At 40.8% G+C, this 15,061-nt stretch overlaps 2 protein-coding genes across 2 annotated transcripts; both read left to right on the top strand.

Moving 5' to 3' along the window:
• Positions 1-5,443: 5,443 nt before the first annotated feature.
• LOC138949996 (uncharacterized) lies at positions 5,444-8,359 on the top strand. The gene is made up of 3 exons (XM_070321776.1): positions 5,444-6,106; positions 7,826-7,989; positions 8,317-8,359. Exons 1-3 carry the CDS (start codon positions 5,456-5,458, stop codon positions 8,357-8,359), a joined length of 858 nt encoding a protein of 285 aa, XP_070177877.1. The 5' UTR covers positions 5,444-5,455.
• LOC138951044 (uncharacterized) lies at positions 8,268-13,200 on the top strand. The gene is made up of 3 exons (XM_070322725.1): positions 8,268-8,716; positions 9,174-9,544; positions 11,738-13,200. The coding sequence occupies exons 1-3, from the start codon at positions 8,532-8,534 to the stop codon at positions 12,211-12,213; spliced, it is 1,032 nt and encodes a 343-aa protein (XP_070178826.1). The 5' UTR covers positions 8,268-8,531; the 3' UTR covers positions 12,214-13,200.
• Positions 13,201-15,061: the final 1,861 nt, after the last annotated feature.

The following is a 15,061-nucleotide window of genomic DNA, read 5'->3' as shown; positions in this document are numbered from 1 at the left end:
TGTCTGTCTGTCTGTCTGTCTGTCTGTCTGTGCGTGTGTGTGTGTAGGTAGAGCGATTCAGACTAAACTACTGGATTGATCTTTATGAAATTTGACATGAGAGTTCCTGGGAACGATATCCCCAGACCTTTTTTTCGACAAATACTTTTGATGACGTCATATCCGGCTTTTTGTAAAAGTTGAGGCGGCACTGTCACACCCTCATTGGCTCACGTAAGTGTAGCCTATGCGATGGTAAACTTTGTCTGTCTGTGCGTGCGTGCGTATGTATGTATGTGTGTATGTCTGTGGTAGAAACTTTAACATTTTTGGCTAAACACCGAAATACTCATTTCACGTGGTTAATTTTCAAGCACCATCTTCAAATTATTGAAGCAATGATCAACATTGTGTCGGCATGTGTGTAGTTAAAGCGTGTATCCAAAGAAAACGGGTGGTGGGGGGTTTTGAAGGGGTACAAGCAGTTGACTGATTTGTGTCGTGTTTGGCATGTAGACGGCAGGTCAGGTGTCAAGATCAGGTCAGGGGTCGCGCGAAGGATTGTGGTCCAGTTCTCACCTCGCCGATTCGCCGGGGAAGACGATTTCATGTTGTTCGGTTTCTAAGCTCCAGAAAAGTAAATAAAGAAGATACCAAAGGGAGATTTCCTACAATTTGATCTGCACAGCGTGTTTCCAATGTCCACGCGAGGAAGAGCTGTCGAAAGCGCGGCAGTCAGTGTCGATCTTGCAGCCGTATCCCGGTAAGTTCAGAGACAGATCTAGTGTCTCCCACTCTGATAACGTGTCACCTACTGTTAATCCGTTTTGTTTTAATTTCTTTTTATTTCAGCAGACACGGATGTCAAACACAGTGCTAGGCAGTCACCTCTAGTGAAATGAGTTGATCTAAAGTGCCTGTAATGTTTGGATGTCTTTGCTCGTGGTTCGATTTATGTGAATTTCAAGACTTGCAGTAGAGTCTCAAGTTAAGTTTACTCTGCCCGAAAAAAACTGTCCACCATTTACTTGAACATGCAGATATAAGGAAACGGAATGAATCTGTTCTCAAAGTCAAAATGATCACGATTTTTTCCTCAGATTCAAAACATGCACTGTCATGGTTTTGTCTGTACAATTTAGTAAGTCTTAAGTACTTTGCAACAACTTCCTTGAACGTGAAAGACAGTTTTTGAATGCTAGATCTGTATCGCGTTTCATTCCAGACTCGATCCTCTCTTTGATTGTAGATCTACTGTTTGCTGTTTACGCACTATCATATATGATTCGCTATGTAACGTTTGGTAAGCTTACCTTGCCACAGCTTTCTTGTCTTTGTTGGCATTTCTGGCTGTGTTGACCGTCAGAATTATTTTAAAGGCAGAGTAAGCCTCCCGTAAACCATCACAGATACGGTCAGGATTTTACACACAGTACAAACACCCTTTCATTTAAACACTCACCAATTGAAAACATCCTAGGTGCCCTCCGTAAAGAGCGAACAATTTTCAAAGAATTTATTTTTGCGTGGTTTATCTTACCCCTGAGCCATCGTGAACCCGTGTGATCCAGTTTTCCCTTTTCACAATGCAGTCGTCATAGTTAGTCATTTGAATGCAACTCGACGTGAGCTTATCTACAATAGCACGTTTTTTTTATGCACGAAACAACGGCTGTGGTTCACAAGAACTCTAGCGATGGCTTTTGACTGTTGAGAGGAACGGCGATTTGCACTGATAAACCGGCCGTCGTCTGCTACGACCCTTGCGTGACCCTGCTTCCGGGCTTTTCTTTTTTTAAACTTTCACAACTTCGAATTGTTCTGATCTTGTCTTGATTAAAGAATGTTTGTGTAACAAGCTGTCAATTTATTATTTAGATTTTAAAAGTTAGGTCTAGCGCAAAAACGAGGCGCCGTTGTTGTTAACGGAACAAGTCTACGAAAATAAATTCTTGGAAAATGTCTCACGCTCGACAGAAAGCAGCCAGGATGTTCCCGTTCAGTGAGCGTTCAAATGGAAGTATGCTTGTACTGTATTTAGACGCTCGGGGAGCTCTGTGATGGTTAACGGGAGGCTTACTGTGCCTTTAAGAACCAGGCTGCTGCAGTCGACATGTTTCGCATATTGTAGGGTTACCATGCTGCATAGGTAAAGTGGCTTGTATAACCTGACTATTCTGTTTCAAAACACTGTTTATATTTGTGTAGGTTGTAGTCATCATAACTAATCGCATTTTGCCATTTGTTTCAGAAAGGAGGTTAACCTACAACAAGATCGACGCTATGTCAGATATATGCCTCAGCCACATGAAGACTTCCGAATTTAGATCTACTCGGCATGGTGACAAGTCTTGATGAAAAGTATAGGACTGAGGACAGCAGTGGAAAAAGTGCCCACATGGCAGGTACCTAACCTATTACCCTAGTCATTTTATCTGTTTGCCTTCTTTTGAAAATTATACATGGAGTTGATATGATGCGTTAGTTTTAACTGTGTGTGTGTGTGTGTGTGTGTGTGTGTGTGTGTGTGTGTGTGTGTGTGTGTGTGTGTGTGTGTGTGTTACGGAGTGAGTGAGTTTGTGTTATGTTACTGTTTGTTGATTTCTTACGAGAGCCTTAAGGCTTCGACTCTTGTTTTTCAATAAAATTGGTTGAAGCTTTCGCCAAGAAATCTTCGAAGAAGGACGGACTTTGATATTGCATTTTAGCTTGGTGGCTAGAAAACTAATTAATGAGTTTGGTCATTAACAAGAAGAGCAAACGCTCGATCGAGTCACTTTCGCAGTTCTGAATATTATATGAGGCATCAGATGGACAGGAAGAAATTGCTATTCACAACACAATGAGTCACGTTCACATAAAATTTGAGCCCGGTCAATTTTATAGTTTCCGAGAAAAGCCCAACGTTAAGTTGTGTGTTGCCGAACAGAAAAGGCTAGTTATCTCCCTTGTTTTTCTGATAACGTTCGTAAAAGGCTACATATGTAAATACTTTGATGTAAAGAATAATCCTACAAAGTTTCAATCACATCCGATGAACTTTGTCAAAGATATAAAATGTCTAATTTTTCCTTTGACGCTGATCTGTGACCTTGAAAAAGGTCAAAGGTCAACGAAACCATCGTTAAAGTGTAGAGGTCATTGGAGGTCACGACTAAACAAAATATGAGCCCGATCGCTTTGATAGTTTCCGAGAAAAGTCCAACGTTAAGGTGGTGTCTACGGACGGCCGGCCGGCCGGCCGGACGGCCGGCCGGACGGCCGGCCGGACAGACTAACACTGACCGATTACATAGAGTCACATTTTCTCAAGTGACTCAAAAATCGGAAACTTGTAATTAAATTTTTATTTTTTATTAAACGATCCAAATTTAATGTCATCTTATTCTTCGTCATTTCCTGATTCCAAAAACATATACATATGTTATATTTGGATTACAAACAAGCTCTGAAAATTAAAAATATGAAAATTATGATTGAAATTAATTTTCCGAAATCGATTTAAAAACAATTTTATCTTATTCCTTGTTGGTCACTGATTCCAAAAACATATAGATATGATATGTTTGGATTAAAAACAAACTCAGTAAGCTAAAAAGAATAGACATACAAAAAAGCGTGTTATCCTGCTCAGCGCGACCACTAGTACCGCACTATTCTGCATGGCTTTTCGATTTTACTGCCTTTGCCACGAGCGGTGGACTGACGAAACTACGAGTATGTGGTCTTGGTGAAAAAAAGCAGTGCGTTCAGTTTCATTCTGTGAGCTTGACTAAATGTTGTTATTTCGCCTTACGCGACTTGTTTTTTTTCCTTAGGAAATCGAAACGAAATATATTTAACAAAATGTTTAGTGAGTAACATACAATTAGCACCATTTGAACTTTGTGTAGACTGTATTTAACTATCTAAACTTCACACACAAAATTTTGCGATAAATGTTGCACTCAAATTCAGGCAATAATCTCCGTTTCATTTTATTCAAACCTTATAATTATGTCAGTTAAGGCCGTGCACTTGACTATCTGGATCACCTTTTGGATTACAGATTTATTTACAGGGATCACGTGACCGCTGCTCAAATAACAATACCTTCGAAATCGATCTGACAAAAAACAGAAGGGACCCACTAAAAATCGACGAAAAATAGAAAGTTTGAATGAAATGACAGGGTAATCCCAGCAAAGCTGTATGTATCCCACGAACGCTATTGTTATCGACAAGGGACATCTTTGATGACCCGGCTGCTGCACCGGCACCAAAAAAATGGCGATTCAGCGCGGTATCTAACAGTGATGTCACCAAACTGCTGAAGGACAGCGAAAACAAAAGCACGATGAAAAAAACCGATTCGGATGTGCGCCTTCTTCGGAAGTTTATTAATGAACAATATCCAGACTTTCAAAACACCGATCTGAGCGACATTGACCATGAACAAAACTGTAAGCATACTGTTTTAGTTTAATTCTTATTTCGTCGCTCAGGATTTTGAATCAGGATTTTGTTGTCGGGATTGATCTAAGCGGTTGCCGATGAAGAGTACTAGAGTTGTGCGCCTTGAATCACTGGCTGTCTCGATCGCTCTCTCTCCCTCTCACCGCTTCGGCCAACTCATAATCTTCACTCAGCACTTTTTACCCCAGCAGATTATGTGTATTCTTTGTTGTTTTCTTTATTTCTTCAATGTTAAAATGTATGTAGATCGTTAGCAAAACGTGAGTTCGACTTTTAATACACTCACAAGTAAAGTTTGTGTCAGAATCGAGGGGACTATTAATTTGAATGACGCGCATTTGACTGCATGTTCGACCCGTGTTGTTCGTTGTGTAAATAACTTAAACAATGACGACAACTCGTTGATTACTGGAAAATAAACCCTCGTGGGTATTTGCAGCCGCTTGGTAATTCACTCGTGTGCTGAGCTAATGTAACGTTGCAAAGTATGCTTACTTTGCGTTTATATCACTCTTTATTGCTTTGCACCCTGTTTTGAACACTACCTTATGATTTACAATGTTTCTATGTAATGCGCTTCTTGTACACGAACTTATATGTTCTACCATTAATTATGTTTGTTTGATAGTTTTAGTTAAAGTAGATTAGTCCCTCTTTAGGGCGAGGGCCAGATGCATAAAAGAATAAAATTAATATGCTTATTCTTGTTACCCTCCAAAAATTAAGAATTATCATTGTTATTGTTATTTTCTGTCCCTATCTATATCTCAGTCTCTTAATCTCTCTCTCTCTCTCTCTCTCTATCTCTCTCTCTCTCTCTCTCTCTCTCTCTCTCTCTTGCTCTCTCTCTCACACACACACTCGCACACATACAGACACAGACACACATACATACACACACACAAACATCCACACACACACACACACACACACACACACACACACACACACACACAAACGTACACATACACAAACACGCACAATAACCACGGTTTTTATTTGTCAGCAGCCAACAGTCATCATGGCAGCGCAACCCGACCTGGCAATGTGCAAACAGCGCGTTGAGCAGTGGTATCCGGAGCTCTCCACACAGTCCTACTTTGTGCCTGCAGTGTACATGAACAGAACACAACACGATGAAGAGAAGGTAGCAGGGCGCACTGTGTACGTCCTACAGCCTCTGAGCCAGGAAAGTGACGCTCGTGATGACGCTGCAAATAATCGGGTGCTGAGCTGCTTACACCAGGTGTCCCGCAGGCAAGCCATGTTTGTCATTTCACAGCTCCAGTTCAACGAGTATCTGAACAATCTGTCTTGTACCCACAAACCTATACCACCCAAACCGAAAGACTCCATCTTAAAACAACAAAAGAAACACGAGGGAGATTTTGACATTTTGATTATTCACAGAAGGTACGGAATCTTAGCATGTGAGCTCAAAGCATTTGGAGATAACGTTTCCACGGCTAACATGTCAGTGGTGGATCAGCAGATAACCATTGCAAAGAAAGTGCAACAAGCCGTTACGCAGATGCAGAAGGCACGCGACGTGCTCCAACACCTAGTGTCACACGATCAGAACAAGCCCAGGATCAGGACAACGCTGATGGTGCCCAACATCACCAGGGACCAACTGCGTACAGCTCTAGGCGCCAATCTCAAGCTGCAGCAGGTTGGTCAATATCAATACCGTTTGTCCCGTGTACTTGCGTGCAATAGTGTATGGTGTTATTACCACAGAGAGGACCAGTAGGTACGATTTCTCAACTAACATTCCCTGAATGTAGAGCAGGGTGTAGATACAACCCGTTATCTGCGTTTTGGAATGTTCTATTTCATTGTTGTGCTGAATGTCTTTAACATGTGTGTGTTAAGCTGCCACTAACTTTTTGCCAACGAAGGACAGATTTGGTTTCCTTATTTGAGCAAACGTTCTCTCCTTGGGAAATTCTTCAAACAAAATTGAACTGCTGTTTGCGAGGATAGCCTACAGCGGCATGTTTTTCAGCCACCAGACGTTTGCATTATAGACTTTAATGATCCCCGAGATGACTCCGCATATGAGCAGCAAACCAGTAAATAAAGGTGCCGTCAATTACAATACAGCGTCCTTGCTGTTTAGTCCATCTTGTAAAGATCAGCGAGCCACCAAGGTTTAACCAGCAGTGAGAGCATTCTTCCAGTCAGACATACGCCTGAAACCCTTGTCATCATTTTCACGTTTCACTCATAGCGGGGTTCATTAACAAAATAGAAACGAAGATACCTTACCAAGCGTGGACCAAGACAAGAAAAGATAACTCTATTTCTCTGTTACAGAAATGGCAAAAATAATGGGTCAGGGAATTTAGTATTAGTGGGGTTGGAAAATGCGGATATGGCATACGTTATGTAAACTCAGAACTTAGAACTCAGAACTGTATTACATAAGGATAAAGGTTTTAGGCTTAGCCTAATCGTCCAACCTGTCCTTGCAAAGCTAGATGTAGAAACCTCTCGTCTAAAATGATGGTGGGAAAGTAGAACTCGAAGATGCGTACATTTTCTCATCCCAAAGGAATACAATTGTAGTGGAAACTGCAAATATATTTTTATTTAGGAAATATTTGTTTTTCTTTTTTTAGATCGTGCACCATTTCAATTGTAACAATCTAGATAAATTGGTAGTCCTAAGAGTTCATGTAGATACAACGAATCAGAATTTATGTTGGGGAACTTACTGTTGCGATCAACGAAACAGGCAACCTAACTAATTTCTGAGTACTTTCGACCTGTACGGTAAATGTGTCAGCAAAATAACTCGTAACACTTATAGAGGTATCTGCACTTACACAAAAAATGATACAAAGTGTTTCTGAGTGTTTCTGTTCTGGTTTTTGTGAACACACATTTCAATTAGAGTAGTCGTACTGCATCAGCGACTCACTTGTGGTGTCATGAAGTTTTGTCAAATGCTGGTTCTACAAAGAAGTACCGGTAGTTGTACAGTTCCTTGCTCAGGAAACTGTTCACGGTTTTGGAAATATTATTAAACAATTCGTGGAAGTCGCCACGTTGTTGCAAAAGTAGTTCCGCATATTTATACAATCAGATAGCTTTCCCCCTTGACGTCATTTGCATGACATACACACGTGTGAAGATATGGTCTAGTTTATAACATGGATGGTCTCTCTTTTGTGAACACACTTTAAAATGTCTCCAAGACACCTTTTAAAAGCAGTCCAAATCAATACTGGTGGGATGGGATGGGGGTATAGGGGGAACCGTACTTTGCCAAATATTGTGAGCAAGTGATACGAGGAGACTTTAGATGTGCCTCTCTCAGTAGAGGTTAGAAAATCAACTGCAGTATTAACTGTATATTGTATGTATTTGTTTTCTCCTATGTCAGGATCTACGTGACTGTCTGCTGGTCAGTCCAACCACAGACCCCACCACCATGTGTCTTACACAAGATGATGTGAGCAACCCTGCCCAGTGGTGGCAAGAGTGTGCTGCAAGAGATGGGCCAGACCCTTCCATGACGGATGATACTTATGTGGACCTCGTGTCACGGTACGTTTGTCTATGTATGTGTGCGTATGTGTGGAGGGGAGGGGGGCTGGTTGGGTGGATGCAACTCGACTGTGTCATGTTGTGTTAGATGCGTGAGGATGTTTAGGGAATTAATGCTTTTGGGTAAAAACTTGTCCGAAAATCTTGATAATCTCTGTTGCTACCTATACAGTCTAATCTCAGGGTTTATTCTTAATCTTGCACTTTTCTGACATGTTCCGCCTGTAAACCGTTCCAGGTTTGGAGGGCCAACAACCACAGTCGCTGCGCAATGTTCAAAAGTGCGCGGCCTGGCAAAAGCCCAATGCTGTGATCTCCGCCTGCCAGGGGAAGGGGTCGCAGAGACAGCGAACAGATTCGCCCCAGCTGACATTATACTGCATCCTACTCAGCTGGACGTGTTGCAAAACGAGTTGTCTCCTTTGGTGTTCGTCTGTGGTCCTCCTGGTACAGGAAAATCCCTTGTTCTCATTCTGAAAGCAATAGACTGGATTCAGAACAAAAAAGAACCAGTGCATGTCGTGAGCACAAGGGAGGGCAACATGGCGGCGTCACACATGATCGCTCATCAGCTGAGGGAGATGACTGGTCAAGCAGATGGACACCTGATTCACCTGCACATGTATGATCTGCCGATGGAGCTCAACAAGGCTTTGAGAGAACTCAGTCAGTCAGTACCAGGTGAAGTCTTTGTCATCGTGGACGAAGCTTGTGATGATTATACCGAGTAAGTAACATCATATATTTTCATGAATGCATGTTGAATGCTCGCCTAATAGGCTTGAGGTTTGCTGGTCGGTGTGAATGTGTTATATATTGTGTGTAAAAAATGTCTGTCTGTCTGTCTGTATGTAAATTTTTTTATTTCAAACGGCAGAAATTAATATGTAAAGCGCGGAGAGCACAGTTAATTGTGGTTCGCGCTATATAAGCTCTCATAATAATAATAATAATAATAATAATGTTAAGAACACGTTCTACACTGGAATTATTCTGATACGTTGCAATATGCTACCACATACCTCATCTAAATGCAATGAATTCAGAAGTTATTCATTTGTCTAAAAAAGAAAATTGGCCAAGAAATTCGAACCAATGTTATATTTCATGAACTAAAATACAGTGCAAATATTCACCAACAAAGTTTTTATTATATATTTCTAAAGCTCTTTCTTTTGTTTCAGTAACAGCGAAACTCACTTTGCTGAGTTTTGCACCAAGCTCAGCCAGCGTGTGGGGCCAGGGTTACACCTCTGGGCTGCCTCCATGTACCACAACTTGAGACCACCATTGCTGACCGAGGTTGTGCTGAGAATTGGCCTGAGGACACCACCGTCAGTCACTCGTCACGTGGCTCAGCACCGCGCTCTAGGAGAGAGAAGGAATGTCCAGGGTTATGAGGAATCCTCAACTCCGCTGCCTGCTGATGGTCCGCCTGTTCAAGAAGTGACTCATCGTGGCAAAGGACATAATCCACAACAGGAAACATATGAATGTGAAGCATGCGGGAAGGAGGTCGCCAGAACCCTTGTTACCTTGCTCGTTGGAAACACTGGTGAGCTTCCAGTGTGTGTGTGTGTGTGTGTGTGTGTGTGTGTGTGTGTGTGTGTGTGTGTGTGTGTGTGTGTGTGTGTGTGTGTGTGTGTGTGTGTGTGTGTGTGTGTGTGTTTGTGTTTGTTTGTCTATGTATGTATGTGTGTGTGTTGAGTGATTCCCATGAAAGTGCTTGACAGATCTTCATGAAACTTTACATACAAAATCTTCCAGACGATATTCCCAGACTTTTTTTGGAGGCGTCATATCCGGCGTTTTACAATGATTGTATTGTATTCTTTATAATTCGTGTGTGTGTGTGTGTGTGTGTGTGTGTGTGTGTGTGTGTGTGTGTGTGTGTGTTTGTGTGTGTGTGCGTGTGTGCGTGTGTGTGTGTGTGTGTGTGTGTGTGTGTGTGTGTGTGTGTGTGTGTGTGTGTAGAGTGATTCCCATGACAGTACTTGACAGATCTTCATGAAACTTTACATACAAAATCTGCTAGACGATATCCCCAGACTGTGTTTGGAGGCGTCATATCCGGCGTGTTACAATGATTGGATTGTATTGTATTGTATTGTTTGTTTGTTTATTTGTTGCTTAACGTCCAGCCGACTACGTAGAGCCATATCAGGACGAGGAAGGGGGGATGAAGGGGGCCACTTGTCAAGCGATTCCTGTTTACAAATGCACTAACCCATTACTTGTGTCCCAGCAGGCTTTAGTAAAACTAAATTAATACCTACTGGAAGATTACCAGTTTCCAGTATGTTAAAATAGGCTTAACCTATCTACTGCTGGACTTACATCAGAACACTAACAGATTAAACTATAGGCCCATTGCAGAAACTCAAGTTAACAACAGCATTTCTACTCGGCGCGCGCGGTATGAGAATCACGGGTCGTAACTCTCTGGAATTGGTCATCCGCCGCCATGTTGGATGCCTTGCACGATCTCTGACAGTGCTTGAGCGTTGGGTGGCGACTCGACAAAAGTGAAAATGACACGTTGTGTGGCCAAAAACTGCAGTCAGCAGGCACACTTTAGGATCCCTAAAGTTGTTTACCATCAGGGTGACAACTGGAAGGAAGTTACTGAGCGGAGAAGACGATTATAACTGGTTATTTTTTGCTGTGTGCAGTGCGCTAATCAACAATTGTCCATCGGTTGTGCCTTTAGAGTGAACACTGTGATAGGATGCTTTGAAAATTATACTTTGCAGTAGTTACCTGAGCTGCATTGTACCTCATTTGCCTGTCTTGAGAGCTTTATCTTGTGAATTTTGGTGCACTGTCTGCATGGTAATTTGAGATAAAGAATAAATAAATGAATATAATAATGTATTCTTGCTTTACTTTTTATGTTGTGCTGTTGTGTTAAAAAGGCAGATCCCCTTTGGACTCATGCATGCACAGTTTTCTTCATTTTGTCTGCATACACAGTGAAATACGCAAAAAGAACAAGAGTGCAATGAAGAAAACTAACAAAGACGGCATCCAATATGGCGGCGCGAAGAGAGTATGAGCGGAGTTGTGCCCCTTAGGGCTACAGCTAGCCGATCCATTTGATAACGTCACGCCGAGTAAGAAGAATGAATTGGACCTATACATGAATCGCGAGACAAGTGGCAAGAGAAGAGATTTTTGGAAAAAATACAGGTGAATGAGCAAGAAGGCAGAAAAAAGAAAAGAATTCATGAAGAAAAAGAGAGCATGACAGGAAAGAGGAACCAAAAATCTACCTAACAGCAAACTAGAAAGCTCCTGCGGTTCCAAAAACAGGAGGGGCCTTTAATTTCATAACCGCAGTGCCCCACTGCGGGATATTGTATTGTATTGTATTGTATTGTATTGTATTGCATTGCATTGTATTGTATTGTATTATATTGTATTGTATTGTATTGTAATGGATTGTATTGTATTGTATTCTTTAGAATTAGCTAATCTAAAACAAATAGACATGTCATGTTTATTCTAAAAATGTGCTCACATTTACATAAAGAGTTTTGGTTTATGCAAATAAGCTACCATTTTCGCATGTGTGTGTGCAGCAATTCCATGAAACTACCGACCACATTTTGTATTAAATTGTACATGTGATCTCTGCCAGGTATTACCTTCAGAGTGGTGTTCCCATTATTTCCATAACAGTTTGTAGAAGACGTCATATCAATATGCTATTATAACGAATTTATGTGTTGTATGTTTTTGATGACAGGTCGATGTCAAGGAAGAAAGCCACAACCGCCGCGCTACAGGGATGTCTTCGTACTTTCCTGGGACCCTTTCTTCCGTGACGATGAGCATGACGCTTTAGGTAACGTGACCAACCCAGCCAGCGGCTTCGTACGAGGTTTGAGAGATGAAGGCATACCGGTCACAGTTCTAGAAACTGGCGACGCTCTTGGTGTCAAAGATGTAGCTACCATGGCAGGACCTGACCACGTCATTGCAGCTGGCAGCCGGTTTGTCCAGGGCTTGGAGAGGAAGATTGTTGTCTATGTTCAGACCTCCAAGCCAGTGTATGACGACGAGGACTGGGGTCGTCTATGCGCGATGTCACGGTGCACGTCCCAGCTCATTTGGGTCAAACCGTCACGTGCAACTGCGGCTGGTACTCACTGTTTCTTCAACTCACAGCATGCTAGCAAGGATCATGGTATGAAGGGGAATGCGCTACCAAATTTGGAATAAACATTGAGAACATGAGAAATATTCTTTAAAATACGATGTACAATACATGACTTAACATTATTTAATCGTTCTATCTATACCAGGTACAGATACACTATTTCATCAACAAAATAACCAATGTTGGCCTTCTGCTGAAAAGCTGTCTGACGACGTCGATTTGTTGTTTTGGTAGTATGTCTTAGTGTGTGTGAGCTCCTGCAACCTACCCTATTATGGTAAGATATGCCAAGTAAAGTTATCAAGTGTTAAAATCAAGACGTATACGTCTTACGCTTTCTTTCTTCGCCGCTACTAAAGCAAGTGTGTGCAAGATTGTATACTAGGGCTGTACCTCGCTTTCAGAGCATGACACGAATTGCGTCAAACTCGCAATTGTCCCTCCAAAAGCAAAATGCACACATTACGTATGAACGAAAACTCTGTCTAACGACAAAGTCTGAATAACAGGTAATCTCTTACTCCCTAAGGTTGTTGATACATGAGGGAGTGATTGTTTTTTTCAGAATCCTGCACCACAACCCGATAGCTCGTTCATCTGATGGGCGAAATGGAATATGTCTGTGTATGCAATGTTATTTTACAAGACTTACTGTGTTGCCTGTTTGTGCAGGGTCTAGTGTGGTACGTTTTTTTTATTTTCTTATTTTTTTTTAACCTCAGTTGCATGCAGGTTTGCTACTACAATTATTTTTTGCCTTGTGTGTGTGTGTGTGTGTGTGTGTGTGTGTGTGTGTGTGTGTGTGTGTGTGTGTGTGTGTGTGTGTGTGTGTGTGTATGTGTGGCTTGGAGCAAACCTTCTTCATATGTCTTTTCTTTTCTCAGTCAAATGTGTACATTTTTAAATCAACAAACTTTATCAGTAAACTAATATGTTTAAATAAATAAATAAATACAAATAATCATAACATAAATTTATTCCTAATGTTCAGCTCAGTTTCCAATAATACACCCAAATCTAACTTTTTCCCATATATATAAATTTCCCAATGGTCATTTTGGTAATTAAATAATAATTCACAAAATAAATATAAACATTTTTCAAACTTTCCCTAAAATAACCCAAAAATACATTTTCTTCATTCAAAATGATGGCAACATGTATTTTCTTATAAACAAAATCTGTACATATTTTCCAACCCTTCATCACCTCTTGGCAACTAAAAAAGAAATGTTCAAGGGTGTCTAATTCATTACAAACTTCACACTTATTCGATGTTCGTAATCCCATTTTGTTTAATAAAATATTGATTGGATATATTTTATGTAATAATTTCCAGTGCAGCAGACGTAATCTTTCTTCTTTTGTGCTGTTAATAGCCAGTAACCAGTTTCTCTCTCCTAGTGTGGTAAGTATCTCTTGATTTGTGGTGGTAGTTGCCAGCAGTCCCGTTAGTCTTATTGTGTCACCTTGCAAGAAAGGTTGTACCGACTCTATGTGTATTCATGTTCACTTTGCTGCTTGTTTTTTTAATTCTATTTAATGTTGTAATTTGCTTTTTATAGTTTTATTTCTTCGTTTTTAAACCTGCTGCCAATTAGAAACTGATAGAAACAATCGTGTTTGCCTTTTATGTGAGAGCCTGCCACATGTGAAGTGTATGAAATAAACACTCATAACCTCGGAGCGTGACCTTTGTGTGTGTGTGTGTGTGTGTGTGTGTGTGTGTGTGTGTGTGTGTGTGTGTGTGTGTGTGTGTGTGTGTGTGTGTGTGTGTGTGTGTGTGTGTGTGTGTGTGTGTGTGTGTGTGTGTGTGTTTTCTTCTCTGTTTGTTTTGTTTGTTTGTTTGTTTTCAAATTATTGGTTCAACTGTTACAGGTTCTTGACCAAAGTTGCTTTCTTTGTCTTTGACAAACATGAAGCTGTAACTGAATGCCGTACCAATGCAATATGGTTAGGTGTGGTCACTAAGCAAACTTGTCTATTTAGGGCAAGGGTTCATTTGTTCCCTCTGATGAGGTGAACACTGGTTCCGTTTTGACTGTTTTGATTGTCTGTAATTATAGTAACTCGGTACGTCGTACTTGGTCGTCAGGAATGCAAAATCTCCGCAAAGGCATGGAAAGAAAGGAGGACAGTATGACGTCAAATGTTTACTTCTGGTAAAAATTTATGGACAAACTATATGCACTTAAGGCATTGTAAGGCAGTAAAATTAAACTTGCATATACAGCCGCCATATTGGATTTGTAGGAAACGGTTTTACAGCAACATCATACATAAGAAATTCATAATATTTGGCACAAGGTTACACATGCATCATATCAACGGTAATATAACACAATTTTTTGTCATAAGACTACAGTTATGCAACCATATATAATATGTAAAACCGTTTCCTACAAATCCAACATGGCGGCTGTTTCTGCCAGTTTCCATAGCAACGGCAGTCTATGTCCACTAGTATTCACAATTTATTCATTCATGTTTAAAAGTTACTTCAATAACTACCCAAAAAACTAGGTTATTTCATGTACTCTCCAAGTTTAATTGTACATTTAATTACTCAATTTATACATCTAATACAATGAAAATAGCTAGAACGTTGACTTTATTGCGTGCCTTTGCCTGATGGACAATGTTTATTCCCCAAATGGATGGATGCCTAAGGCATAGCTCAAAGTCCCAAGGGCTCTGTGCACCCTGGATGTGAGGAGTTCAGTAACTTTAAGGAAGTTCAATTTTGTTGCGTGGGAAACATCTGTAACAACAACTTTAAAAAGTGAAGTGCACTGACATCAAAACATTAAGTCATTCTGTCAGCCTGACTAAAACTGAATACATTGAAGAGGTTTTGGTTTCCACCGAGACTATTAAGTCTGGGTTGTCGGAAACCCTTCGAATGAGACA

Source organism: Littorina saxatilis, linkage group LG16 (assembly GCF_037325665.1).
Source record: "Littorina saxatilis isolate snail1 linkage group LG16, US_GU_Lsax_2.0, whole genome shotgun sequence".
Lineage (NCBI taxonomy): Eukaryota > Metazoa > Mollusca > Gastropoda > Littorinimorpha > Littorinidae > Littorina > Littorina saxatilis.
The sequence above is the reverse complement of the archived record's forward strand: the minus strand, read 5'-3'. Positions and strand labels throughout refer to the sequence as shown.